Consider the following 26,968-nt stretch of genomic DNA (forward strand, 5'->3'; position numbering starts at 1 on the left):
TAAAAAGTTTGCCGGGATAGATTGGCCACAGCTGGCACAGTAAAATGTTAATTAGGTATGGGTAAAGGCCTTTGTCCTGCAGTGGGCATTTTCAGTGTTGTATAAACAATTGCGCAAGCACAAGACAGGACATGAAAAGGGGTACACACAGGCACAAACTTCGACTGGATTGTATTGTTATCGCTAGAAATATGTACGCTTTCACAATCAGGATGACCAATGCCACAGGTGCCGAAAACGTAATGTGACTACCATATCAGTTCCCCATCCAAGAATTTCACTTATCTAGTAAAGCTATTGATGGCGTACTCACGCACCCAGGGCCCTGCCTAAGAATTTCCCTCACCTCAACAACCTCTCCGGTCAGCTGATTCCTGTGCGAGTACAAAAGCCAGCAACCATTAAAGATGGGACTGCACCCGTCGCACGAATTACAATGCTCTGCCATGTGTCCATTACTGCCTTTCGTGGCAGATGTATAAATAAGCGTCTAGCCGAACATTGTCGCAAAGTATATAACAGCTGTATTTTGCCAGTACTCGCCCATGGAGCACAAACATAGAGGCTCACAAAAGCATTCAACTTGTAGAAGAGTAGGTTGTTGGGCCTGTTGGTGCATGGTACCGGGTACAGAAACCTGCAGAACAGGACGAATACACAAAAGAAGGAATTCACACGAACGATGCTGGAGACACAACTGAAAACTTTTACTTGATCAAAGAATCGAGCTGAGCAGGGCACACATGCGCGTGAGCAGGCAATGCCGACAAGAAGAAAAAGCCAGAGGAAAAGAAAAGTCTGTCATTAAAAATACTGCTATCTTGCACGTGGATGTCCCATTCAATGAATCTGTATTCTTTAGAAGAAAATTTGACTGACATACATCAGTGAAATTTTATTCTAAAGAACACTGATTCATGAATGGTACATAGCCTACATGTGCAAGATAGCAGTATTTTTAATGACTGACCTTTACTTTTCTTTGACTTTCTTTCTTTGTGTCAGCGTTGCCTGCTCATGCGCATGTGCACCCTGCTCAGCTCGATTCTTTGGTCAGGTGAAAGTTTTCAGTGGTGTCTCCGGCATCGTGCTGCTCTGCTGGTTTCTCTACCCAGTTCAACTTCAGTTATGGACAGTGGAGTGAGCCATGGAGAGGAAAAAGACAGGTGTAATGTTAAAGGTGCCCTGTCACTTAAATCAAGCATGAGGTCTCTATTCTTCTTATGCAAGGCAAGAGACATTGTGACGCCTGAACACCCAAAGAGATTGCCGAAATTATGATGTTTAATACTTTAATCTTCTCCAGAAATAATCATTTTGAGCTGATGGTGTTGCTACGCAGCAGCCATTTTCGGCAGCAAAATTGAGGTGGCGTCCAGTTTGAACCTAGTCCCTTTTGTACTCGCAAAGTGTACCCAAAAGATTACGTATCTGAGTGCTATAAGCTTTGTGCACGCCACAAAAACTGAAAAGAAGCAGTGAAAGCGAATTAAAACTAATAAGAATTACACTAGGAAGGACACTTTCTATTTCCCTTCAAACTTTCCTGGAGGGGGGCGCTGTTGTTCGGACCACACCAAGAAGGCAGCAAAAAATTTGAGGGGACACAAGTTCTGCCTTAAAGGGACCCAGAAACACAATCTTATTTGACTGTTTTGCCTGTTGATTGCATACTGTGAGTTACAATGGTGCTATTAGCGTCGGTAATACCACGTATATTCCATTTTTTAATATTTTAATGTCCTCCCAAAAACAAATTCATGGCTCTGATGGTGTCCCCACACAGTGGCGGGTTTTAGCAGCGGATATGACATCACCTGGCGCGAGCTCGCTGATGGGAAAAACAGTAAATATACTGCAAATTGTGTGAATAAATAGAGACACATTTTGTCACCTGTCTGCGTTTTATTTTAGATCAACAAAAACAACTTGTTTGTCTTAGATAAAAGCTCTGCAAAGCAAGTAAAATAAAAATACACCACCAGGGGCTCTGGCATGGAAATGGCGCTGCCAGTCTCAGCAAGAACGAGTTACAGAGAGCAGGCAACCATGGAGTGCAAACTTCCTCGACGTGCTCTGGCAGGCTGTTTTGATTGGTTGTGCCAGGTGCCGTCATAGGGAGAGCGAAATAGGAGTGGGAAGCCCCGCCAAAATCGAGTTGAGGGCAGCGTTTTGTTTTCTTGTATTTTGAAATTTCTTCATTGAATAACTCCCGTTCCTGTGCATCAATTCCTGTAATTCTTTTTAAATCGGCACCTGTGTGACATAAAGAATCCACCTGAAGCATAGCCGGTATCCCCCCAAGCAGTGTTTCTCAGCCCCTTTAAGGGTGTGATGCGATAGCGTAATGGGTTAATGAATGCCCACATATGCGTAATTGGTCATTCTCGACTTTACAGTCATATGCCCTTGGGAGTCGTCATGCCACTCCAGGCGCAGTGGTTAAGCGATGTGTCTCTGCCCTGCGCCGGTGTGACTCTTGTGCGACCCAATCTGCTCTTCCCGAGTGGCCAACCATTAATTTAACTGCCACCTCCCACTGTGGTCAGTTTGCTCACAATCTGGTGGGGAGGTTGTGATGACACCACAAGGTCAAATGATTTAGGTGGCCCACCTGGTTGCTCCTCCAGAGATTTTTCGCTCACAACACCGATGCTGGATTTTCAGCACAATGGGAGCTTTAATGCAACTGACCAAATATATAAAGGGGGAAGCTGGACGGGAGGCGAGGTTTTACAATCCTACCAACAAAGAAACAACATTGGGAAGCTTTCTTCGTGGAGTTAGTCACCCCTGTGGGCTGCCCTGGCAAAGCAGCAATTGCATGCAAGCTTCCCCTGCCTGTGTGTGTGCTAGGCGTGGTTCTGATTGGTAGGGCCCAATCTCAGCATTCAGTGAGTGAAACGAGTTTTTGTCTGATCTTTTTGTTTCGAATTTTCTATTTTCTAAGTGGAATAGCTTTCGTTTGATTCTCCGATTTCAATAATTGTTTTTTCTCTGGTCTCTAGAATGCATAAGGAATCCATTTAATCAGATTACTCGGCACTGAAGAAAACATCGCAGTGCACCTTTAAAAGATGGGAAGACGGCAGAGTGGGTCAGCGAACAAACACGGGTTAATAACACCCTAGTCGAAAGCAAGAGGATGAAATGGGCTTGGGCAAGGCATGTAACGTGAAGGCAAGATAACCACTGGTCCTTAAGGGTAACGGAGTGGATTCCAAGAGAAGGCAAGCGTAGCAGGGGGCAGCAGAAAGTTAGGTGGGCAGATGAGATTACGAAGTTTACGGGGATAAAGTGGCCACAGCCAGCACAGGACAGGATTGTCCAGAAATGTTGGGTATGTGGCATGGAATGACCAATATGACAGTCCAATGGCCCATCCCACCTTTGCAGGTTGCCAATGTCTGATGCTCATCAAGAAAACAATCACTGTCACTTTGTCCACTTTGTCGCCCCTACTCTTCCCTTCCATTATTAAGGTTTACCACAAGAGAAAACTACTCTTCTGTATCACTTATACACGAATTCTACTTACACCCAAGTGTCATCCATGCACACCAAGGATGATGGGGCATGGTGCAGGTCCCACTGAATGCAATGGTAAAAGGTAGTTTCACTCCATATAAGGCAGCTTTACCTTTAAACTCAGTATGGTATCAAAGAACACAGAGTCACAGCCGTCACAGTCAATGGCATTACACAGTACCTACTTTGATATGGCACATGAACACCTCAGTATTCAAATTCTGCACATACATGCACAAGCCGGCCAATGAACATAACTCATGCTTGCCTCAAGCTACCACTCAGCACACTCCGCACTTCAGAAATGAACCGATTCCTCTAACAACAATGGAGAAAGCTCTGGTTGATAAGTCACCCATAAAAGCTCTGGCTAGCCGCCAGTCCTATGGAAACTTCACAGTTCGCCAGTGCTGCTTGCCGCCACTCATTGAACTGTATATGAGTGGTACCCGTAATAAGCAACCCTCTCTGATTATCAAATCGTGCCAGCAAACAAATATCTTCAAACTCTGGCCCAACACGCTACTGTTCCTTTTGTTTCCCTTTGCTGAAGAGCAGCACCTGTCATTGCATAGTTCGCTGTCTCGTTATGACACTTAAACCATGAACACAGCTGACTGTCGGAAGGGGCAGCCCTTCTCGCTGCAAGACGGGCGTGCATTCATTTGCAACGCTTTCGGTGGTGTCATGTCCACCGGCACGCACACTGCCCACGCCAACACGCACCTCGGCGCTGCGAAAGAGGCTGGTACGCCAGTACGGGTCCGAGAAGGAGACGGAGCCCGGCACGAGCATCTTCTCGACGCCCAGCGGGTTGAAGCGGCCTCGGCGAAGCGGGTCTCGCGTGTCCACTGGCTCCACACGGTGGCCGCCACGTCGCAGCAGCGCGCCGACGTACTTGTCCAGCTCGGCGATATCCAGCTGGCGGTCGCCGTTACGGCACCGCGCGGAACGGTCGCGCGGCGGCGGCAGCAGCGCCCGCACGGCGCCCTCGCTGAGCGCGACGCCCGCAGCCAGCGCGTTGTGGAAGGGCGCGCCCCGCACGGCGTGGCCCAGGTAGTGGACAGCGCTGGCGTTCAGCGGAGCCACGTAGAAGCGCAAGTTCTCCACCACGGCGAACGTCTCGTCGTCGACGAGCAGCAGCCAACTGAAGGAGCCACCGTGCTTGCGCACCACACGCCGGAAGAGCGAGCACGAGTCGCTCACCCGTTCGATGGGCACGTACGGATCAGAGAAGGTGCCAAAAAACACCGCCCGGTTGCAGCGTCGGCTCCAGGTGTTGAGCGCCGCCCGGGCCTGCTGCGTGGACGTTGCGTGTATGAGGCAGAGCACGGGCACGCGCTCGTACAGCACGTGGGCTTCGTTGACGCCGTACTGGAGCGGAATGCGCTCCAGACCCTGGTCGGATAGCCAGCTCCGGTACCCGGATGACGGCAGTGCGTAACTGGCTGGGGTTGCGAGTTGGTCCGCAGTCTCCAGCATCTCCCGGTACTGCAGCACGATCACAGCCAGCAATGAGCCCGACACGGTCGCTACGAGGAAAGCGCCAAAGCGAACGAGGCCCTGCATGGCGTCCTTCAAGGCTGTCAGGGCCCTCTGCGACCAGTCTTTTGTTCACAACGGAAGCGACCCATTCCGCCTTCGCTTCTCATGTCATTTCACCGCATACCGGGGAACATGTCTGAGCGGAATCGTTCTAATAAGCGGTTTCTCATCACACCCACTACTGCGCCCACATATGCGGTTCTCCGCGCACGGTGCCGCATTCCTTTTGTTTACAATCGTTAAAGCCGATCCGAGGTTGTATGCGCCTCAGCAAAAATAAACGCTCTTCGATAATTAAGAATGTCCTAAAATTCAATACCCTGCTAATGATTGCAACAAATGAGCAATAAAGAACGTAAATTAAAAGTCTGTTCAAATAAGCGATGGCGAACACTACAAAAACTAATATTTCGTCTTTAGCAGGCACACTTTTAAAAGGAAATATGTTTTAAAAAAAATTGTTGCTGTTTAAACACTTCAAAAGATTTTTAATGGCATTTCGGAAAAAAAACTTTTATTGGCGTTTTTTCGTTCCTCCAAGCTGCCCGTAATGTTTTTATCCTAGCGGCAAAAGAAGTGAACCAGAACATGAGCGCTGGAGCAGGGCCATCTGTCTGTAGCAGTGGTCTTTAGTTCAGTAGGTCTTGGGCTAAGGTTTAATTGATACTTGTAATATGCACCTAATACATTTTGTTTAAACCAAATAAAAACTTTTTTTTAATTTTATTTACCAACTTATATATATATTTACGTTGTGTTTACGTGGCTTTGAGAACTTTGAGTCGCTACGAGCCAACTTGAGCCAGTTGCTCTTTAAAAATGGCTGCGCCTAATACGGCGAAGATTATTGACATTGATGTAAGGCATATTTTTATTACTTGGGAACGGTGTTTTAATCACACGAAGGTCATCTGTGAATAGCAGATGCATCAGCGCACGTAAACGCATTATTTTTTTTTACGCGTTGTGATGTTTTGTGTGACTATGAGCGCGCGCAAACCGTGCCATGGGAGCGAGCTCGGGGAAGCGAGACCGACCATCTCAGTTTCGCTGTCGCATTGAGGTTCATTGAATTGCTTACGGCCACGAATGTGCAGGTTGACTGTAAGACATTCGAAACTTTCAGGTCGACCAGAGCGACGCGCAAGCTAGTTTGCAGTTTCAAGGTGAGCCTCGAGGACATTCGCGGTGGCAGTGATGTGATTTTCGCTTCCTGTGTCGCCTCCGTTCAGACTTCTCCGACACGCTGCAAGGCAGCAGCCAGAGCGGACCAGTGAGCCAGGCGTACACCAGCTTCAACGACATGAACGACGACGATGACGAGAGTGATGAGGTGCGTTTCGTCGGGCTGTGGCCCATTGGACACGAGCTGTGTCTCGCCTCGTATGGTGGCGCCATATCAAACGCTCCGTATACATACCGTATTGTGCGTTTTTATTGTAAAGACTTTCAAAATTTTTCTTACCTCAACCGCTCGCGCGTTCGCGTTGAAACTGCACACAACGCTTGCGTATTATGGTAACTTTTGTATCGTAGCAAGTTTTACAACGGTACTTACTTAGTTGAGCCGTGCATGATGCAAAAGCGCAATCGTGTGCGTCGAGATCGGCGTACCGAAGCCCAAAACACCGTTTTTTTGCTGAAGGGCGGCAGTAGCGCCATCTGTCGTCTGCAGTGAAAAGCGTCACAAGGCGAGCGTTGCAAGGAGCGCGGGGGCCTTTTCGTCTGCTTCAACTGAAGCGCTTCGAACATTTTCGGCCAACTGAGCGGAAAAAATGCCAGAATCAACTATTTTAACGAGGCTTTGCCATTCAAGGAATATTGTTTGACGTCTTCTTTTCGTGCAATAATTTTATTCAATTCAGCTTATATCGTCTGCTTCCGTGAGCGTCGGAGGACGACGTCGCGAAGTCCTGAGCTGTGTTCTCCTTGTTTGATTTCGTTGTGGAAGACAGATGGCTCTACTGCCGCCCTTCAGCAAAAACTCGGTGTTTTGGGTTTCGGTACGCCGATCTCGACGCACACGATTGCGCTTTTGCATCATGCACGGCTCAACTAAGTAAGTACCGTTGTAAAACTTGCTACGATACAAAAGTTACCATAATACGCAAGCTCTGTGTGCAGTTTCACCACAAAGGAGCCAGCGGTTGAGGTAAGAAAAATTTTGAAAGTCTTTACGATAAAAACGCACAATACGGTATAGTACGCATGAGTTTGCCAGTACACACGAGTTAATTGTCGAAGAATTGAAAGAAAAGCAGCATCAAAATGTCCATCTATTTATCCTATTTTCTAGTCGCGTTTTCGCTGTTTCGCATTGAACTAACTTTCACCAGCGCCGCATTTCGAGCTCCTGAGGCTCTCTTTTGTGTAGCCTTAGCGCTATAGTATTCTTCAGCTTCAACAAGACAATAAGAAGGGCTACTTCATGCATTCATGGTGTGCGTGACCGCGTGCTTCTGAGTTGAAGGCGCCAGAGCAGAGCAGCGCCTTCCTTGCAGCTACTGAACCGGGAGCGAGGCGCAGGAGGAGGTAGCGCGCCGTCCTTCTGGAAGTTCAGCTACTACCAAAGCCTTTTCGATGTGACTACCAACGATGTGCTCAGGCGGCTGCTGTGGTCGGCTGTGCCACAGTTCTCGGGCTCTTCCTACCTCGAGAAGCACATCCGGCCAAACCCCGACCTCTACGGTGCGTCCCCATTATTTCTGTGGCATCCTCCGCAGTGGTTTTGTCACTAAAGCTGTGTGCATGTTTACTACAGTTTTCGCAGTGCTTGATGCGTATGCTACAACAAGGCTTAGTCTGGGTCATTGCAAGACGTAGTAACACCACTGGCACCTGTTTCATCAAGCATGGACAAAGCTGTCTAGTATATATATGAATGAAGGAGTAGCATGTTCGTGGACTAAAAATGTCATTTTTCATCCACTTCGCTATCTCCGTTTCAGCTGTTGATTGGTGTGAAGGATGGTATGAGGACGGAGGGAACAGCAAAGATCGGCATGACAGGGACAAGGCCCTTTGTGTGACCACCTGTTGTGTTCTTCATCCGGGATGGTTGCGTTCCTTTGTCATGGCATACCATGGTTATCAAATAAGTAGAGAGGTGTTACACTTAAGCGAAGAATACACATACTTGTGCACATGCCGGAATATGCATGCACATCTAGCCTCATTTTGTTAACACCAGTTTCAGGGATCGCAGTGTTTTCAGTGTGTAAAGCAAAGGGTTGAACCTTGGCATTGTCTCTGGGGTCAAGTGCTGCACTTTGCATGTAGCACCTCTGACACCAGTCACCATGGTCACCATGGTGTCACATCTAAATTGTGTTCATTTCTTCACCTCGAGTGTTTCTGCTTTCAATTAGGGGGTTCAAGACAGTTTTAGCAACAGCCGCGCGCGGGGAGGGCAGTGCCGGTCACCTGTGTTGGCTGAGCAGCTGTGCAAGGCTGCCTCCGCCGTGGTTCTTATGAGATTTTGCAGGCACGAATGACACGGCGGAACATAGCAGAGCTGTGGTGGCATTAGACTGTGACGACGACGATGCCAGCTTTTCCACCTCATTAGCTCCTTAATACTTACATGTCAAAACGCTAAACAAATGCAAGTAGAATTACACACACAGCCAGAGCTTCCCAACCATCTACCATGCCTGCCTTGTGGAAGCTTTGTCAATGTGTGGCACCCCTGGTGGCTGCAACTGCAAACTGTGGCATCACACACTCCCCGTTGTCCACTCTATGGCTTGGCAGGCTACTCCTATGGGAGATCTAGCGGCCATGGTTTGATTTCGCAGTTTACGTGTTTTCAGTATTGAATAAGCACTGCCGTCTTATGTTCAGGGGAATCTGATTAGAACTTCTGCCATGCACCTCCAGCACTTTCTCATGCAGGCTGACTGCTTGGCTGTCGGGGAGGCAAAAGAAGACAGTGGATACTGAACCATAAATTGCGGAGTTGCCATTGTTTGCTGTAACCAGCAGGGGACACCCTTTAAGCTGCGAAAGCAATGGAGCGGGAGCTTGGAAAGGAGAAATGAAAGGCGCAGCCTCCTCCCCTCCTTAGCAACCAGCGCGGCAGTGGGGAGAGGTACAGCTGTGCATAGCAACCGTGACATCACACAGTAGCGGTAGAACGAGCGCATGCAAGTCGGCAGTAGCAGCTACATCGCCACTCCTTCGCCAGACATCTCGTTGCAGTCGAGTGAGTGAGACGCTTGGCTCCGAAGCGGCCCAGTGATTCCGCACCAAGCGGTTCGGGGAAGCGGCAGTGGGTTGACCACAAGGCTTTCGCCAAGCACACTTGTGAATTTGCAAAGTGTCTTCGGTATTTTTCTGAGGAAAGGAAATGCGCAGTATCTGTCTCACACATCTCAGTGGACACCTGAACCAGAGGCAAGGCGCATAACTGCCCTCTTGAAACAGTGGACACCTCAGTCGTGCTTTAAGCTATGTGGTGGTAGTGACAGATGTGCGCTGCATGCTTTGACATTGACAACGTTGTGCCAGAAATGCTGCTACCTGCCAGGGTGGGTGGGGACTTTAATGTAGATATAAAGACAAGCAGGAATTTCTTACCACTTATACAGGAGAACATCCCGTTCCTCTCACTCGTAACGGCTCCCACAGCTGTGACAACCTCACGAAATACTTGCGCAGACCTAGACTTTGAGAATCAGGCATTGGTGCAGCAAGTCTAGCATATATCCATCTATTTCTCCACCCACAAAGCTTCCTTCATGACAATCAAGAACTGCTAATGGAGTGTTTCTTGAAGAAGGAATATGTGTTAAAAATAACAAGCTGTCTGTAATTGTACATACATGTCTTGCTCGAATCTTTTGCCTCAATCTGTCGAAAAGCTGTAACAGCTGATGAGCTGCACTCTAATTTCGCATTAGGAAGTAACGTAATCCTCGGCAATTTTTTTCATCTCTGCAATATTTTAATGTCGCTGGTAACTTAAAGAAGTAGTTCATAAAAACACGTGTTAGAACTCTCTGCTGTGCAATTTGGCAGCCCTCAATTTTTTTTGCATCACTGCCCATGCCATTTCTATTGCTATGAAAATACTACATTCACGTCTATGTAGTCTTCTCTCCCAAGTGCACATGGGGCAAGGTAAATGTGGGAAATGCCAGCCGCCTGTGTGCATGCATTCTGGTGGTGTCTTCTTGACGCTGTTCACTGCTGGTGCTCTCCCAGGACCCGTCTGGATTGGCCTGACCCTGGTGGTGACAACATCGATAAGCAGCAATGTGGCCAGTTACCTGGAGACGGCCGGCCAGAACAAGGACTTCTGGCACACTGACTATACACGAGGTGCTTGCTTGTGATGTCTCAGCTACTCACATGAGTTACCCTTTCCTTTCCACAAGTTTTCACAAGTGTTGGGTTGCAGTGGACAATAGCACTAACAGTAGCAAGGACCAGGTTCAAATAATAGAACCGTCAGCTTATTTCTTAGCAGCACACGAAGCACAATTCAGTGCAGGTTCGAAAAGCAATACTAAATTGCTTTTGTTGCTTTTTGGAAGTAACTTAACCCTTTCACGCACCATTCTTTACTTAATTACTTTATTCAGGCCCCAGGAAAAAGAATTTGTTAGTTCTGTGACCCAAAATACCACTAGATAATGTTTTAAACAGATGTACAAAATTTTGTACAAAGTGTCTTAATTGGTAAAAATCTCAGCATCAGAATGTCAAGACTTGTCAAGTAGACACCCAAGGGCTCGTAAAATCAATCTGTTTTCAAAGATGCAGTTTACTGTTGAAATTGCTAAAATTGGGTGATGTTATTGTTGGTCACAAAATGTCACTCCATAAAAGTGGCGAACAATGTTTTGCGCACCTCAGTGTTTCGTTAAATATTATTTACAGTGTTTGCTATATTGCATAAAAAGCCACCATAGTTGGGACGTGAAGGGTGATGAATTCTAGTGAAATAAGGAAACCACTGCTAGGTGCATCATACTTGCAGAAAAAGCTGTGAGTTCGCTTTGCATCAAATGTATACAAAGCGCCTTAAAGGATTAGTGATAAACTTCTAGGGAGGGACACGTCCACTTGCACTAGTGAATGCTTGTGTCCGGACACCATGAATGTGAACTAGCTGTTTGGGTGTTTTCTTATGTCATGCATGGAACATTCTGACCACAGAATTCTATTCGTGTGCACGAAAGTGGGAAAGTGGGACAGTAGGAAAAGCCTACTTTTGGTGTGGTATTCGGCAGTAGTGAAGCCACACATTTTCCCGAGTGTGCTCAAGATTGTTATTTGTTAGACTAAGATGCTCATGGTTTTGCGCCACTTACTGATAGGGCTCAGACATAAGTGTGGATCATGGGTGGGTCTGGCTCAAAGCAATAGGCATTGATCTTTTGCAATAGAGGCAGTTATGGCTGTTGTGATATATGGTGTGGACCTCTCTACCAGAGATAATTATTGTGACTGACACTTTGCACTCATTGTCAGCAAGCAGAGCCCCACAAGCTTACATATGTACAGGCATTATGAAAAAAAAAAAATTATACACAGTCGGCATTTTTCATGAGATGTGTGCCCTCTGGGGAGTGAGTAAAAATTCATCTGCTATTCAGGACACTGGTTGAAAACAAACCGTAACACAGGCACAATCCATGAGGCTCTGACTGCGCTTGCCATGCCTTCGAAGGCGCAAGTGTGCTGCTGCTGCCATCTGTCGCTTGGACTTCTCCCTAAGATCGTTTGTGCATGCGTTTGGTCTCAGCCAGTGGAGCCTGAGGAGGAGGGCTGCAAGTGCGCAGACCAGCCATGTAGAAAAGTCTAATCGCGTCTTGGCTGTGTGCCTTGCATCCAGCCAGCATACTGCTGGCATAACTGGGCTTGTGGGGGTGGAGCAGTGTCTGACATGCCTGTCCAGAATGTGAGGTTCCAGAATGCTTTGTGGTTTTAAAGGACTATAAGCACCAATTTTTTGCTTTTGTGTTTTCTTCTTTCAAATGATGTTGAAGCTCGTGAACTCCTTGACATTTGTCAGTGCGGGTTTGAAAAAGCATGCTCGACAACAGACCATTTAGTTCTCCTCGAAAATACTGCCCGAGAGGCTTTCATACATAGACAACACTGTCTTGCTGTCTTCTTTGAACTCGAAAAGGCATACGACACAACTTAGAGGTTCGGGATACTCCGAGACTTAGCAGAGCTTAGCATTCGAGGGAGGATGTTGAACTGCATACAAAACTTCCTATCCAACTGTTCTTTTCAAGTACACTTAAGTTCAACCATCTCAGAGAAGTTTGTTCAGGAGAATGGAGTACCACAGGGGGGTGTATTTTGAGCACTACACTCTTTGTCGTGAAAAGGAATTCATTAGCCCAATAATCCCGAAATCAAATATGTACTCGGTTTATGCTAACAATCTCCAGATCGCTGCACTTCAACCAACATATCAACATGCGAGAGACAAGTGCAGTTGACATTAAACTAGTGACATGGGCAGACGAACGGATTCCAGTTCTCCCCTCAGAAAACAGTGGCCGCCATGTTCTCTCTCAAACGAGGCCTACTGAACAATCCCACCATCCACCTTAGTGAAACTGAATTACCAGTAAAAGAACGACACAGATTTCTTGGCATAATTTGTGATAAAAATTTCACATTCCTTCCACTCATAAACAACCTGAAGAAGAAGGTGGCTCGATCATTGAATGTCCTAAAGGTGCTTCCACGAAAACGGTGGGGGTCCTTTTGAACATTTATCGGGCTCTAGTACAATCCTGCCTAGACTACAGGTGCATCGTGTATGGGTCCGTGAGACCATCATACCTAAAATGACTGGACCCCGTGTGTCATGTCTGGCATCCAAGAACTGGGCGGCGTAGACGTAGCATCGAAGGAACGTTTATTCCTGCTACTTGGCAGGAAGCCAACAGGTTACATACTGAGCGCGGTGGGCCCGTGCGAGCGGTCTTTTAAAGCCAGCACGGGCTACCCGATAAGAGATAGCCGGGCAGTGAGCATGCGCAGACAGTACGCGATAACACGAGTGCTTGGTTTCGCGCGCACACAACATCTCCTTCCTCCTAATGAGCCCAAAGTCCTTTTGCTACATTATACAATGCAACTAATGCTATGGCTGATATCTATCAGGAGGTCGCCGGTCCCTCTGTGGATAGCGTCGCTCCCCTGGAGGGTCGTTCGTTGCCGCAGGGGCCGCAGCTGGAAGTGGCTCGTTGGCGCTCTCAGGATCCCCGAAATCTGGAATAAAATCTTCCATGATGCTCTGCTTTGAGCTGTCGATGCTGAGCAGTAGCTGGTCTTGGTGACGACGCCAAATGAGCACCCCACGATTCGTCCTAACTCGAACCTTGAATGAAACGGGGCCAGACTGCTGAATGATAGTGCCAGGGACCCATTTCTCAGGACCTCTGTAATTCCTCACGAGGACCTCATCGTTGATGTTGAAAAGTCGCTCACGTGCCTTGCGTCGCACCATATCGGAGAGCTGTTGCTGAGCCACTCTTCCCCCGACAGAAGGCTTGACTGCGTCGAGTCTCGTGCGCAGTCGTCTACCTATGAAAAGGTTTGCTGGAGTTTCTCTTGTAGTCGCATGCGGCGTGTTGCGGTACGTCATCAGGAACGTCTGTAAGGTTGCCTGCAAGGAGTCTTGGGGTCGTCCTTTCCGCAACGCAGATTTCATTGTCTGTACAAATCTCTCTGCAAGGCCATTCGTGCTTGGATGGTACGCTGCACTCACGATATGACGACCACCGAAGCCTTTGACGAAGCTCTTGAATTCTTCGGAAACGAACTGTGGTCCGTTGTCGGTCACGATGGTCTCGGGTACGCCAAAACGCGAGAACAGGTCTTGGAGACACTGAATTGTGTGGTACGCCGTAGTCTTCTGCATGACATAAACTTCCGGCCATTTTGAGTGTGCGTCCACAGCAACAAGAAACATTTTGTCTTTCATGGGTCCAGCAAAGTCCAAGTGAACTCTTTGCCACGGTGAAGTCGGCCATGACCATGGATGAAGCGGAGCCGGTGCTGGTTCGTTCCGTTGCTGTTGACACTTTTCACATTTCTTCACGTGTTGCTCTAGGTCCGCGTCGATACCAGGCCACCAGACGTAGCTCCTCGCGAGTTCTTTGCATCTTACGATACCGGGATGACCCTGATGAAGTTCCTCAAGCAAGAAGGCTCGGTGTTTTGGAGGCACGACTACTCTCATGCCGTACATTAAACACCCTTGATGAACTGTGAGCTCCAAACGCTTGTCGAAGAAAAGTTTCAACTCCTTCTCAGCGACATGCGACGGCCAGCCAGCACTTGTGAAGTTCAGTACCTTGCTTAGTAAAGGATCACGCCTCGTTTCACGAGCGATGTCTTGGCCTCTGACAGGCAGCGTTTCCAAACGAAGCGAATAAAAAGTTTCGCTTTCTTCTGCCGATTGCTTTTCGCTGCTGTCGAGCGGCAAGCGCGATAAACAGTCTGCTTCCGCATTATCGGTAGATTTCTTGAATTCAAGAGCATAGTTGTAGGCTGACAGCGTCAGCGCCCAACGCTGCATGCGGGCAGCTGCCATCGCGGGAATGTCTGTTTTCGGGCCGAAAATTGTTTGCAGTGGTTTATGGTCAGTCACAAGCGTGAAGAACCTTCCGTAGACGTAGAAGTGAAACTTCTTTACGCCGAATACGAGGGCAAGGGCTTCTTTCTCGATCTGACTGTAGTTCTTTTCGGCACTTGACAATGTGCGGGATGCGTAGGCAACCGGTCGAACTGATCCATTGATCATTTTCTGCGAAAGAACTGCGCCTATGCCGTACTGAGATGCGTCGCAGGCAAGTTGAAGCGGTCGCTTCGGATCATAATGGGCAAGAACTGGAGGGGAAGCCATAGCTGCTTTTATCTCCGTGAAAGCAAGCTGGCATGACGCATCCCACGTCCACTCTGTTGTTTGCTTTAGCAGCCTGTACAACGGCTGTGCCAAAGTCGACAGACGCTGAACAAACTTGCCGTAATAATTGACCATCCCAAGGAATGACTGCAGTTGCTGCTTGTCTTTTGGAGCAGGCGCATTTAGCAGTGCCAATACCTTTTCAGGCGATGCGCAAACACCGTCGGCGTTGATGACGTGGCCCAGATAACGGAGCTCTCGTTGAAAGAACGAGCACTTATCGCGCCGGATGCGCACACCGCGTTCCTGCAATCTTGACAAGACGGCTTCCAAGTTATGGAAATGCTCTTGCTTGGTCTTGCCTGTGACCAGGATGTCGTCAAGGTAGCAACTGACTCCTTCCAAACCTTTCAGCATGTTGTCCATAATTCTTTGAAATATGCTTGGGGCGGACGAAATGCCGAAAGCCAGACGGTTCATAGTATACAATCCCTTATGCGTGTTTATCGTCAGTAGTTTCCGGGAGCTTTCCGCCATAACTACCTGCTGGTAGGCCCTACTCAAGTCGATCTTCGAAAATTCCTCTCCTCCTGCAAGCGCTGCTAGAAGGTCATCTATCCGAGGTAGCGGGTACCGGTCTACTTCCAGACAGGGATTGACGGTGGTTTTATAATCGCCACACAGCCGGAGGCTTCCATCCCTCTTCACTACCGGTACCAAGGGCGTTGCGTATTCGCTTGTAGCAACAGGCGTTATGATGCCCAGCTTCTCCATTTTCACAAGTTCCGCTTCTACTGCACCTTGCAGAGCAAAGGGAACGCTTCTTGCCTTTACAAACTTCGGCTGTGACCCTTCGCGAAGGACAAGCTCGGCCTGCTCTTCCGTGATGGTACCTAGCTCATCCTTGAAAAGTTCGGAATGGCTGTCTAGCATGGCTTCCAGCTTTTCTTGCCAGTGCTTTGACATTTCTCGAGAGAGACCAAGGTGATTAAAAAAAACTAGGTTCTTCCAATCCAGACGAATATCTTGCAACCATTCTCTGCCGAGGAGTGCCGGTCCTGTAGTGTCCACGACGTACAGGGGAAGCTCCACGCTCTGGTCGTTGTGGTGCACGACGACTTTCGCCAGACCCTTCGGTTTTACCATAGCCCCAGTATACGTGCGCAGCTTTAACGATGCTGGCTGAAGTCGCTTACGTGGAAACAGCCTCTGGAATTCGCGCCATGATATGACGGATACGGCTGCGCCGGTGTCAAGCTCCATCGTCAGTTGGACACCGTCAACGTTCACGGGTACAGTAAATGGGTCTGCGTTGACTGATTTAAGTGGGACAGACGACTCGTTACGGACGGACGTGAGCATCTTCACACGTTTCCGGGGCTTTGCCTCCCTAGCTTTCTTTCCTTTCCTGCAGGCGCGTTGAATATGCCCTTTTCGGTTACAATTATAACATGTATCGCCGATATGAGGGCATGCTTCGCTAGAATGATTGGGTGACCCGCAACGGAAGCAGCTTGGCGACATCACAGACTGCTTTTCGCCTCGAACCTTATTCACTTCGTACGCCGGGGATGCGCTGTTATGCGTGAACGCCGCGCTTTTAGTTGCAGTTTCCATGGCAAGAGCTCTATCTACGGCCTTCTGGAAGGTTAGCTTCTTGTCTTCTGTGAATAATACACGCTGAATGTCCTCGCGGAGCAGGCCGCAAACGAAACAGTCCCGGAGCGCTTCATCCAAGAAACTTCCAAATTCGCAACTCTGCACCAGCCTTCGAAGTTCGGCGACAAATTCTGTAATGGACTCACCGCTTCGCTGTGACCGCTTGTAAAATTTCGCACGCTCTGCGATGACGGACGACTGCGGCGCCAGGTGATCGCTCAGGAGTTTCAGAAGACTGTCAAACTCTCGTGACGACGGTGCGTCCGGTGCCGTCAGCGACTTGAGCAGCGCATAGGTCTTCGCGCCGATGAGACTTAGGAAAGCAGGAACCTTCTTTGCTACTGGAACATCATTGACCAAAAGATAGGCTTTCAACCTTTCCTCGTACGAGCGCCAGTCACTCGTGGTCTCGTCGAAAGGTTCAATGTGGCCGATGTGACTCATGACTCACTTGGAAGTTTCGGCTGCCGTGATGCCAGTTTTAGGAATTTCACCGCAGGGAAATCTTCGTGGCGGGAAGCTTTTACACAGAGGCCAGGTTCTTCACGCTGCGAATTCCGTACGGCGGTCATCCCATCCTCGTCGCCAATATGTCATGTCTGGCATCCAAGAACTGGGCGGCGTAGACGTAGCATCGAAGGAACGTTTATTCCTGCTACTTGGCAGGAAGCCAACAGGTTACATACTGAGCGCGGTGGGCCCGTGCGAGCGGTCTTTTAAAGCCAGCACGGGCTACCCGATAAGAGATAGCCGGGCAGTGAGCATGCGCAGACAGTACGCGATAACACGAGTGCTTGGTTTCGCGCGCACACAACACCGTGCATAACCTTGGTTTGCGTCTTTCAACTGGCGCATACAGAACATCCCTCATAAGCGGTCTCTATGTCAAAGCCAATTAACCCTCCCTTACAGACAAAAGAACCATGCTGACATCCGCATGCGGCCTAAAAACCCATTCACTACCAAAACACCTCTGCTACCCCATAGTTACTAAATGCCAACCCAAGCAATCAGACCACTCCTCCTCCGCTTTGAAGAAAAATGTGAAGAATCAGGTATACTGAACACACTGCCCAACATTGCCCCGAGACCCCACCCACTGCCACCTTGGTACAGCTTCCCTTCTTTATGCGATCTTATGTTGACGCACATCCACAAAGAGCAAACACCACAAGAATATATACTGCAGGAGTTTTTGGCAGGGAAGGAAAAGTGCAAGAATTACACAGATTTTTACACAGTTGGCTCGAAAACTGCACACTGTGTTGGGAGTGCAATAATACTAAGGAAAGAAGAAAAAATAGGCTACCTGAGTGGGCATCAATTTTCACGGCAGAAAGTTGCGCCATTGCTGTCATGGTTGAAGAAATAATCAAGAAAAATATACAAAAATGTGTCATCTTCACCGACTCCCTCAGCGTAATTACAGCAGTAAACTTCAGAAATGCAGTTCAACCCATAATAGGAGACATAATACATAACATAATGAAAGCTGAAACAAAAAGACTTACAATAAAGTTCTGCTGGGTCCCTAGTCATCTGGGAATCAGGGGGAACGAGAGCGCTGATGCATGTGCCGCATGGGCCCGTAATGTACAAATAAAACAAGCAGATATAGTAGATAGCGCAGAAAGCAGATATGAGAGTTGTATTCACGACCCCTAACAAGCTAAACATTCTTTGCAAGCTGACGAAACCCTACTCTTCTGTCAAACAATTATGTGGTATCAAACACCAAACAGCGTACGTGGACTGTGTAGACTGTGTTGTGTACTGCATCCCTCTATCTTGTGGCAAAAAGTATGTTGGGCAAACGGGCTGTTGTCTCAATGGCCGGCTACGCCAGCACAACAACAGTGTTAAAAATTCCTGCGGAAGCAACCTAGCCATTCACTGCAGTAAGTGCCGTGATTGTGCTCCATTGTTAAATCAGTGCCACATCATCGGACGTAGTCGTGATCAACTAACCCGAGAGAATATAGAAGCACAGAACATAGCATCACTGGGTAGCGCTTGTGTAAGCTCACCGTCTATTTCATTGTCAAAAAAAGAACTTGCCTTCCTCAGGGTATCAACGTAATCGTGCACTTATCTTCTTGGTTCTGTTAGTCTCGCATGTGCAGTTTACTGCCGTGTCATAAAAGCGTTCGAGAACTGTATAAAGCACTTGCGGTTTTACGAAATAAACAGTTGGAAGTAGCGCTCGTCCCTGTCTGTTCCCTCTGCGTCCTTGTTGTTTTAGCGCTTCGAAAAATGTCAAAACTGCACCAACTAGCCCGATCCACTACCCTTCTGAAGTAGATATACCTCATAAACACTGCATGAAAAAATAAACTGGGAGGAAAATGGCAGGCTTCATGGGACAACGAAGTTAACTACAAGCTACATTTAGTAAAGCCCGTCCTTGGTGAATCAAAGACCTCTGGGCACCAGGAACGTTTTTTGAACGTAATTTTATGTCATCTGTGCATTGGGCACATACACCTTACACAGCTTCCTGCCGACAAAACAAGAGAAACCAGTTTGTGAAAATTGTGGAGATGAACTTACAATTAATCACATCTTATTCTCATGCTTGAAACTTGAAAAAATAACAAAAAGTAGTTCACTGAACTTTACAGTGAATGCTTTCTGTTTCACTCAACACTCGTCTGAAAAGTGACACTGCAGTTGTTGACATATCCTGTGTTTTTAGCTTTTTAAGAGAAGCAGGTTTTCTCGAGAGATCTGATGCACAGCTTTGCTCCACTTTTATACACCTCAGCCATATTCTCATTCCTAAGAAGAATGCTGAGGTCTTTGCTTGATTGGTTGGGAGCCTCGGGATCCTTGCCCAGCCAAGGATGGCCACTGAAGTTACTTGACCTTCTTTGAAGGTTCTAATACTGACTTTTCTAAAATTTGTTTCCCAGCATTGCAGTGTAGCAGCAACCAACATTTTAGGCTCTTTACACCACCGATATTTTTTGCTTTTTAGTAAAATTCTGCAGAAGTCAATTTTCCTATACCTTGAGCTTGGTGCATGATAGCCTTAGATGCTTGTGCACCACTAAACCCAGCACAACACAAAACTACACTCTTTCAAATGATGCGTTAGACATCACTATGTACATGGATCACCGCATAGTAGTCGCCAACGACTGCTAAACAATCTACAGTTGAATTTCTTCTCTCATGCTGTTTCTCTGTTGTTTTCATCAACCGAATGTTGGCTGTGAGGCATGAAAAAAACGGCAATATAACTTGTGATGCGCCGTTTATTGTCTCTCTTGCTCTGGTTTAAGTGTTGTTGTAATGAACAGTACGATCAGGGACTATATTTTAGTTTTTTTTCATGGTTCGTGTGACCTGAACGCCAACTACACATCACAACTATCGTTCAATCGATGAAACCGGAAAGAGCATCAGGGAGAAATAGAATTGTAAATTATTTACTCGTCGCACTCGAATACCACACGGTCAACCATATATTTTAATGGCTAATACATCATCTGAAAGCAGAAAACGTGCAACTAAAATTGGTGTGTATTTTTCATTTAAGTGCAGTTAGTTGTCTCCATGCGGCACAGTCAGTTGGCTGCTGTGGCCAGGTGTGACGAGCAGTTGTGCCCTCCCTCCTCTTGGTGCAGTGTCGTTTGCATCGACGGCGATCATGGTGTACATGTTCCTGGTGCCACTGGTGCTGTGGGCGGTGCTCAAGTACCGACAGGTTGAGTCCCGCTACTCTCTTCTGGAGACCCTCTGCCTGTACGGCTACTCCCTGGCCGTCTACGTGCCCATCTCCGTGAGTGCCTTACTCTGGTGCAGGGCTGGTCTGCTTATCGTGTTGTCGATGTGTTTCATATTTTCAGTAGCTGTAATAATACAACTGGGATTTCTGGTGTTCGTCAGGTCATGCTAGATGCTTGTTTTGCTTGATCTTGGCAGTGCACACTTGTGCATGCTCGGAAACGAGCGTGCAACAAAAGGGTTGCTTGAAGAGCACGTGTTGAAGCTGTCGCAAGTCCTGCATGGCTCTGTGGCAGCAGGATTGAAATTTTTTTAGGCGCATAGGAGCACAGCAAACTGTGTCTCACAGCTGATCCATCTATTCATGTTAATGATTAAAAAGGAAACATTTTGCTGGAGTATAACGGGCACCACATTTCTTTGTTAGGCTTGCTTAGTTTTTGAAATGACTGCTTGATTTAAATAATGTCGCGCACAGAATAGAACACTGCAAAGTAAGCATATGTTTATTGTTTTTTTTTTTTCTTCGAATGTTCACTTATCTGATAAATAATTTGTGATGAGCCAGGTTTTCCTAAAAACCGCTCCACACTTTTCTCCGGGTTATTTTATGAATTAAAATTACTTGAATGGAAAATAAGATATATTTAGGGGTTGGACTTTGCAGTTGTTATATTTTGACAATTTGGTGGATTTTTTTCGGTTTTTATTTCAGGACGCTGCTTTAGTTTTTTTTTTTGGGGGGGGGGGGGAATAATATTTTCTACGAATGAAATACTGACTTTTTTTTGGTGACAGTATAGCAATTCTGTGTGGTCAAAAGTGATTTCTATCTCAGCATTTTTGTCATCCCTAACAATTTATTTACCAGTAATTAACATGCAAATGGTAGCACTTGCAGCTGTGCTTGTCGAAAGAATTGCTACCCTCTTTACATCACGAGGTATCACATGGTCTACGTGTTGATGGCAGCGATGGAACTGCCGCTAAATTGTCACGGTAGCGAAGACACTCTTTTTTTGTGACACCCATTCACAGTTTCGTGGCAGTGCCCTACAAGCATTTGATTGATTGATTGTTTATTTTTCCAGAAGAGCTGGATGGTCTTCTAGGCAAAAAGCTGAGTACGCAACTTGATGGGGCTGAGGAGATCGTTACATGGAAGTGTAGCCAAGGAGAAAATAGAAAAAAATGCACATACATCATCACAACACCAGATGTGCAAAGGATAAATTAAAGAAAAAAGGAATCAAAATACACCACTTGTTTTTATCAGAAAAAATTGCTAGATAAATCGCATTCGTCACAGTGAAATATGAACACATACAGATCATGAGACAAGTTAACAAAATGCTACACTTTAAACTCTCGAGTCGGAAGAATGGAAAAACAAAGTAAAAAAGTAAAAGAGATCAAACACAGCCAGGTTCATAACCTTACAAAGTACTTGAGCTATTCCTTTGGACTAAGACTGCTTGTGTTTTTGAACATATTAAACACTAAAGGCATGTTATGTGCTGTCACGAAGTGGGAGCACGCCTCCACTGGGCTCCGCGCTCTCCGTTACCAGTTCTAGGGGAGAAGAGACAAACACCTCCACCCAGGTGCCAGATCTTATGCAGGACCGAGTGGCCAACCAGCGATAGGTCCACGCCTGACCAGCCGCTGACCGGAGGCACGACACAGGAGTCGGGATTGGGAGTGAATAGAATTTAATTAACAAAGAGAAACAGCACTTTCACCGTGTCATCAGGAATAACACAGCATAGACACAGGACAGACGGAACCAATTTTAGCTTTGACCCACAGCATCCAATATGACAGGTGAAAGAAAATACAAATACAAGGCACTTTTGAAGGAAAGAATTTAGGGCATAGTTCATAAATGTGGGAGTGGCAGGGGGTTAGCTGTTCGGGTGGTTGAGGTCCTGTCCGAGATGGGCGTCGGGCTGTCAATGTCGGTTCTCCGGAGTCGCTTCTTGTTGCCCAGACACTTCGCGACAAGCCGACCACCTCTCGGCTGACACTTCACACACACGTGCGGTTAGCCATCACACCGCCACATCCAAGATCTCCACCCCGACTGCTCTCTGCCACATTCCACAGTCCCCACGTAGTGTCCTCCTCTCTCTCTCTCACCATCCCTAGACAGCCCAAGGCTCGGGACCAACAAATCGGAGGCGGCGACGAAACGTAAACAGTCGCGCCGAAACGTCCTGCACCGAGCCCCGGCTAGCCCCGCTGACGCCCGAGCTGGAATTCAGTGTACAAGAGGTCACTGGCCAGACAACTGCTTTCTCACCGTCGGAGACCAGACAGCGAAAAGTGTGTGCAGGGGGGAAAGGGGGGGGGGGGGTGCGTGCGTGGGAACGCTTAGCACGAAGTCCCCATCGTGGGGCTCAACCGCCGCTGGCGAAAATCGCAACTGGCGCGAATTCTGTTTCATGTGCTAATGGCTACTCTTTGTAATTTGTGCGGAAATGTGATATTTCCCAGATGTGTGGACTTCTTGCATGTAAGATAGTAGCACGTGGTGTTAAAGATGCCAGAGATGACATAAAAGTTTGAGCCTCAGCAGAAGATGGTTTGGTTTATGGAGTTTAACGTCCCAAAGCAACTCAGGCTATGAGGGACACAAGAAGAGAAGTAGAAATAGAAGAGGGACGTGAGAAGAGAAGTCGACTACTTGCAATAATCAATATTTGTATTTGTACTGTACCATAATGGTATTAAAAGATGGAATGTATACTTAGTGGTGGACAGTGGCTCAATATTTGCTATTTGCGGATAATTTTTTTTTTATAATACAAGAAGTTTGCTTAAATTCGTCTTTGTGTTGGTGCACCATATTAATGAACAGTAGGTTAGATATGAAGAATATAGCATGATACACCTGAAGTTTGGCTTTGACTAGAAGCAGCCAACGACAACTCGATACCATACCTGCAACTTAGGAAACATAGGAAAGCTTTTACTAAGGTAGTTGATGTGTATATCCCAGCATAAGTTAGAAGAAAAATGTACACCAAGAATTTTATTATTGTTGGCAATGTCTATATTGTGCCATTCAAATTTAATGGGGTGCTTTACTGCAGGAGGTTTGTTTCGGGCACAATATATTATTGCTTTTGTTTTATTAGTATTTATCCCTAATGACGTTTAGTTTGGACCACATGGATAGCCTTTGCAGGACTTCATTGCTTTTTGGTGTTAATCTGTCGACATTGGTACCAGGAATAAGTATAGTGCTGTCGTCAGCATATATAATAAACTGAACCATAGAATCTATGTTTATGATATCATTTATTTATGTATTAAATAGTAACGGCCTTAATATACTACCTTATGAGACTCCATGTGTAATGGGTAGCAGGGAAGAGACGTATGACTCTTTATTAAGAAGGGCTAAGCAGTTTTCCAGATGCCATAAGACTGTTACTTACTAAGTAGAATATTGTGATGGAGACAATGAAGTGCTTTACTAACTGAAGCAGAGCGCACAAAGGACGGGACTGTGATAATCATTTTTTTTGTTGAAAAAGTTAGTTATGCGAGTAAAGATAATTTTTTCAATTCCCTTCAAGAAGATGAGGAGCACAGATATTAGGTGGTAGTTCGTGGCCAAGTTTCGTTCACTAGTTTTAAAAATCACAGACACCCTGGCTATTTTCATTTTTTTTTCTGGAAATTTCCGGGCTCTGGAATTAAATTACAGATACCTATGAACATGAACAGAACTAATTAACGGTAAAACATATTTGACTGGTCTTAGCTGCAGGTTTTCAGTGTCTAAGACCTTACTGTTTTGCAGGCATGTAAAAGTAGTGTATACCTCAGATTCATAAGTTGGCTACAGGAATATGGCTTCTGCAATATTACTATATTGCCTAGTTGTGCAGGGAGGATTATCATGTGCAACAGCAACATTCACAAAATGACTATTGAAGTATTCTGCTAGTGCTTTGTTCTGCAATTCATTACCATTAATCAATACAGAACCAAGCATAGGGCTTTTTCTTTTGTGGCCAAGAATATTTTTCATTGCTCTCCAGGCTAACTCCGTGCTGTGCCGGGTAACTTAAGGAAGCAGTTGCTCATAATATGCAAACTTTGCCCGCCTAAGTGCACTGCTGAGTTCATTTCTAATTAATCGACTATCTGCTGTAAGCAGGTGATGACAGTGAACCAACAGTGCTTAGCCAGAAGACGGTGAGGAGGTGATGCTTCCCGACCTGCAGAGGGGTGTAAGCTAATGCAGCAGTACCTCAGACAGCACAACTGTGCTACATATCCTACAATGCCATCATCGCATCATGCCCCCGGCTTTCCTAATTAGTTAATTTTCAACTTTCAGTGTGTGTAACTCGCATTCAGCAGCCAGCTAGCTATGCCTGGCATAGTGAAAAATACTGTCCTTTTTCGCTTAAAACCAAATTTTTAAAAGTGAATTTGGTGTGCTTTTATTGGTTTAAACTGAAAAGTCCAGCCCTAGAAATATTTTATTTTTACAAATAGTGAATGAAGAATGTCTTGCACTGAAGAAAGTATTTGCAGTCTTTATGTTGGTTGGTTGGTTTGGTTTATGGGGTTTAACGTCCCAAAGCGACTAAGGCTATGAGAGACGCCGTAGTGGAGGGCTCCGGAAATTTCGACCACCTGGGGTTCTTTAACGTGCACTGACATCGCACAGTACACGGGCCTCAAGAATTGCAGTCTTTATGTATATTACCATTTAAATGTATGTGCAGTGATGGACAGTGGGGTTATATAGTGAGTAGTGACATGGCCAGCCTATCTGACTAAGCAGAATGCAAAGCCAGCTATGCAGGCAACTTGGCTTTTCTCAGTGGTTATATGCAAAGGCGTGCACATAGGGAGGTGCAGTGGCCCCCTTAATAGGCACGGAGGAGAGGGACGCAAACTGTGTCGTCGCATATCGGGCCCTGCTGTCCAAAGGACATGAACTGGGTGTACCATAAATGTTGGCCACCTTATGTAGAGAGGCCTGTGCATGCCTATGATTATATGTTTGGGTCAGTGTGACCAGTTAACACACTATCGACATGCGTTCCTTGTCTTTGCACAGGTGCTGTGGGCCGTGCACCTGGCCTGGCTGCGGTGGCTGCTCGTGGTGGTGGGCGCCACACTGTCCGGCTGGGTCTTGGTCGCCACCCTGTGGCCCTCTCTCAGGGAGGACTCCCGCAAGGTATGCATGTGCCACTGCAGTTTTTGTATCGGTGCCCCCCTTCTTTGTGCAGGTTTAGCAGGAGGTGTTGAATTTGGATGAAGCGTTCATGCTTCTTGTGGATCACTGGCTGAATGTATTTGTGACCAGAAAGAGTAATGCAGCTTTACCTCTCCATGTGCTGTGGGAGGACTGTATTACTCAGCATAAAGGGCAGTGAAAGCACGTGGTTGAGTAGATATGTGCTGCAGTACAGTTCTCTCTGCAGGCGTTGCCACAGTTCAGCGGGTCTTGATTGTTTTTTTTTTTTGTTTAATTGTCTCATCTGATTTACATCTTTGGGGGGGTGTTTATTTTCGCAGATGGCTGTCATCACCTCTGCTGTTGTTTTTGCATTGCATGCATTACTGGCACTGGGCTTTGTGGTAAGTACCTTTCTGCTCACGTCACATGTAGATTAATAAAATTTCCATGTCGCTGTCGTCATCACCAGAGCTCCAAAAAAGCAACAGTGCGCTATAAATATAGGTTCCCAAGAGCAGTTAACCATTCTCCAATTTCGATTTTGTAATTGCTCTTTAGTAGCAGTTATGTTAGCATTCATTGAGATTCTTTGTAGTTCTGTAGTTTCTACTCAGCATTTGTTGTTGGCTTTAAGACTTCTTTTTTTTTTTTTTTCCATGAGATATTAAGGCTGACGTTTGGCTTCCTCCAAATGCTCAGTGATCACGCATTGATTTTGACTAAAATGTACTTCTCGTATGGATTGCCTCTTTGTCCCTCTAAGCATTCTTAGTCATCATTTTATCTTGGACACTGGTCAGGTAAGCTGGATTCTTTGGAAGCTCAGTAACTCATGCTGTTGTTGTACCTCGTTTTTTTCATTGAAGTACTCATCAACCAATGGTTGTTCCCAACTTTTCAGAAGTACTTCTTTCAACATGAAGTTGTGCACAGTGTCCAAGCATCCCTGCCACCACTAGTCACCTCAGCAACAACCATCCATCCCATCAGCAGCAGCGTGACAAAAGTGGTTGTGCCAGTAAACAACACCCATTGACATTTTGTCACGAGAGTTCCTATGCTGTGATATGTTCCATTAAAACAAGCCACTGAAATTCCCACTGCGCTCTCTCTGTGTGCTGCAGCTGCGGTGCTGGACAGATATCGCATCCCAGATTTAAAAAATTTAAAGGGACCAAAAAGAATTAGTTTTGGCCCCTTGCAATTGTTGTTGTTGTTTTTTTTAACAGGGGTGTCAATCCATGTTGCCATATTACTAGGGGACGATTTATTGGGGCAGTTCCCTGTCACGCCAGCAAGTAATTCTGCATACAAAAACCATGCTGAACCTCATTTTCCGACGAGAAAACCGCCTTCTCCAGGAGTGACTCGTACTTGACCTGTGCATATTACTGGGGGTAAGTGCTCAAGCTCTGTTC

At 46.6% G+C, this 26,968-nt stretch overlaps 2 protein-coding genes across 4 annotated transcripts in view; one reads left to right on the forward strand and one right to left on the reverse strand.

Moving 5' to 3' along the window:
* The window catches only part of LOC149365270 (glycoprotein-N-acetylgalactosamine 3-beta-galactosyltransferase 1-like), a 17,232-nt gene extending 11,910 nt beyond the window's left edge, over positions 1-5,322 (reverse strand). For both annotated transcript variants that reach the window (XR_016282570.1, XM_089541529.1), the window contains exon 1: positions 4,255-5,322. Coding sequence is in view for 1 of the 2 variants with exons in the window: in XM_089541529.1 (XP_089397655.1) it covers positions 4,255-5,097 (843 nt within the window). In the remaining variant the exon portion in view is untranslated. The remainder of the gene's footprint in view (positions 1-4,254) is intronic.
* A 483-nt stretch (positions 5,323-5,805) lies between these two features.
* Positions 5,806-26,650, forward strand: LOC149365271 (protein YIPF1). 2 transcript variants are annotated; one of them, XM_089541518.1, is made up of 10 exons: positions 5,806-5,931; positions 6,200-6,239; positions 6,306-6,406; positions 7,575-7,761; positions 10,279-10,395; positions 20,242-20,396; positions 22,490-22,666; positions 25,428-25,547; positions 25,889-25,951; positions 26,452-26,650. In XM_089541518.1, the coding sequence occupies exons 1-10, from the start codon at positions 5,893-5,895 to the stop codon at positions 26,584-26,586; spliced, it is 1,134 nt and encodes a 377-aa protein (XP_089397644.1). In that variant the 5' UTR covers positions 5,806-5,892; the 3' UTR covers positions 26,587-26,650. The 2 variants fall into 2 exon arrangements, with proteins under 2 accessions (XP_089397644.1, XP_089397647.1); XM_089541521.1 differs by lacking the exon at positions 22,490-22,666 and having other exon boundaries at positions 5,830-5,931.
* The last annotated feature ends 318 nt before the right edge of the window (positions 26,651-26,968 follow it).

This window comes from Amblyomma mixtum, chromosome 1 (genome assembly GCF_055824585.1).
Source record: "Amblyomma mixtum isolate Tamu chromosome 1, ASM5582458v1, whole genome shotgun sequence".
NCBI classification, from domain to species: Eukaryota; Metazoa; Arthropoda; class Arachnida; order Ixodida; family Ixodidae; genus Amblyomma; species Amblyomma mixtum.

Excerpts from the sequence above, each read along its gene's own strand:
- LOC149365271 (XM_089541518.1), top strand. The coding sequence starts at position 5,893 with ATGGCTGCGCCTAATACGGCGAAGATTATTGACATTGAT. Across the intron at positions 7,762-10,278 it reads GCCAAACCCCGACCTCTACG|GACCCGTCTGGATTGGCCTG; the intron begins GTGCGTCCCCAT and ends GTGCTCTCCCAG. Across the intron at positions 25,548-25,888 it reads TCAGGGAGGACTCCCGCAAG|ATGGCTGTCATCACCTCTGC; the intron begins GTATGCATGTGC and ends TTATTTTCGCAG.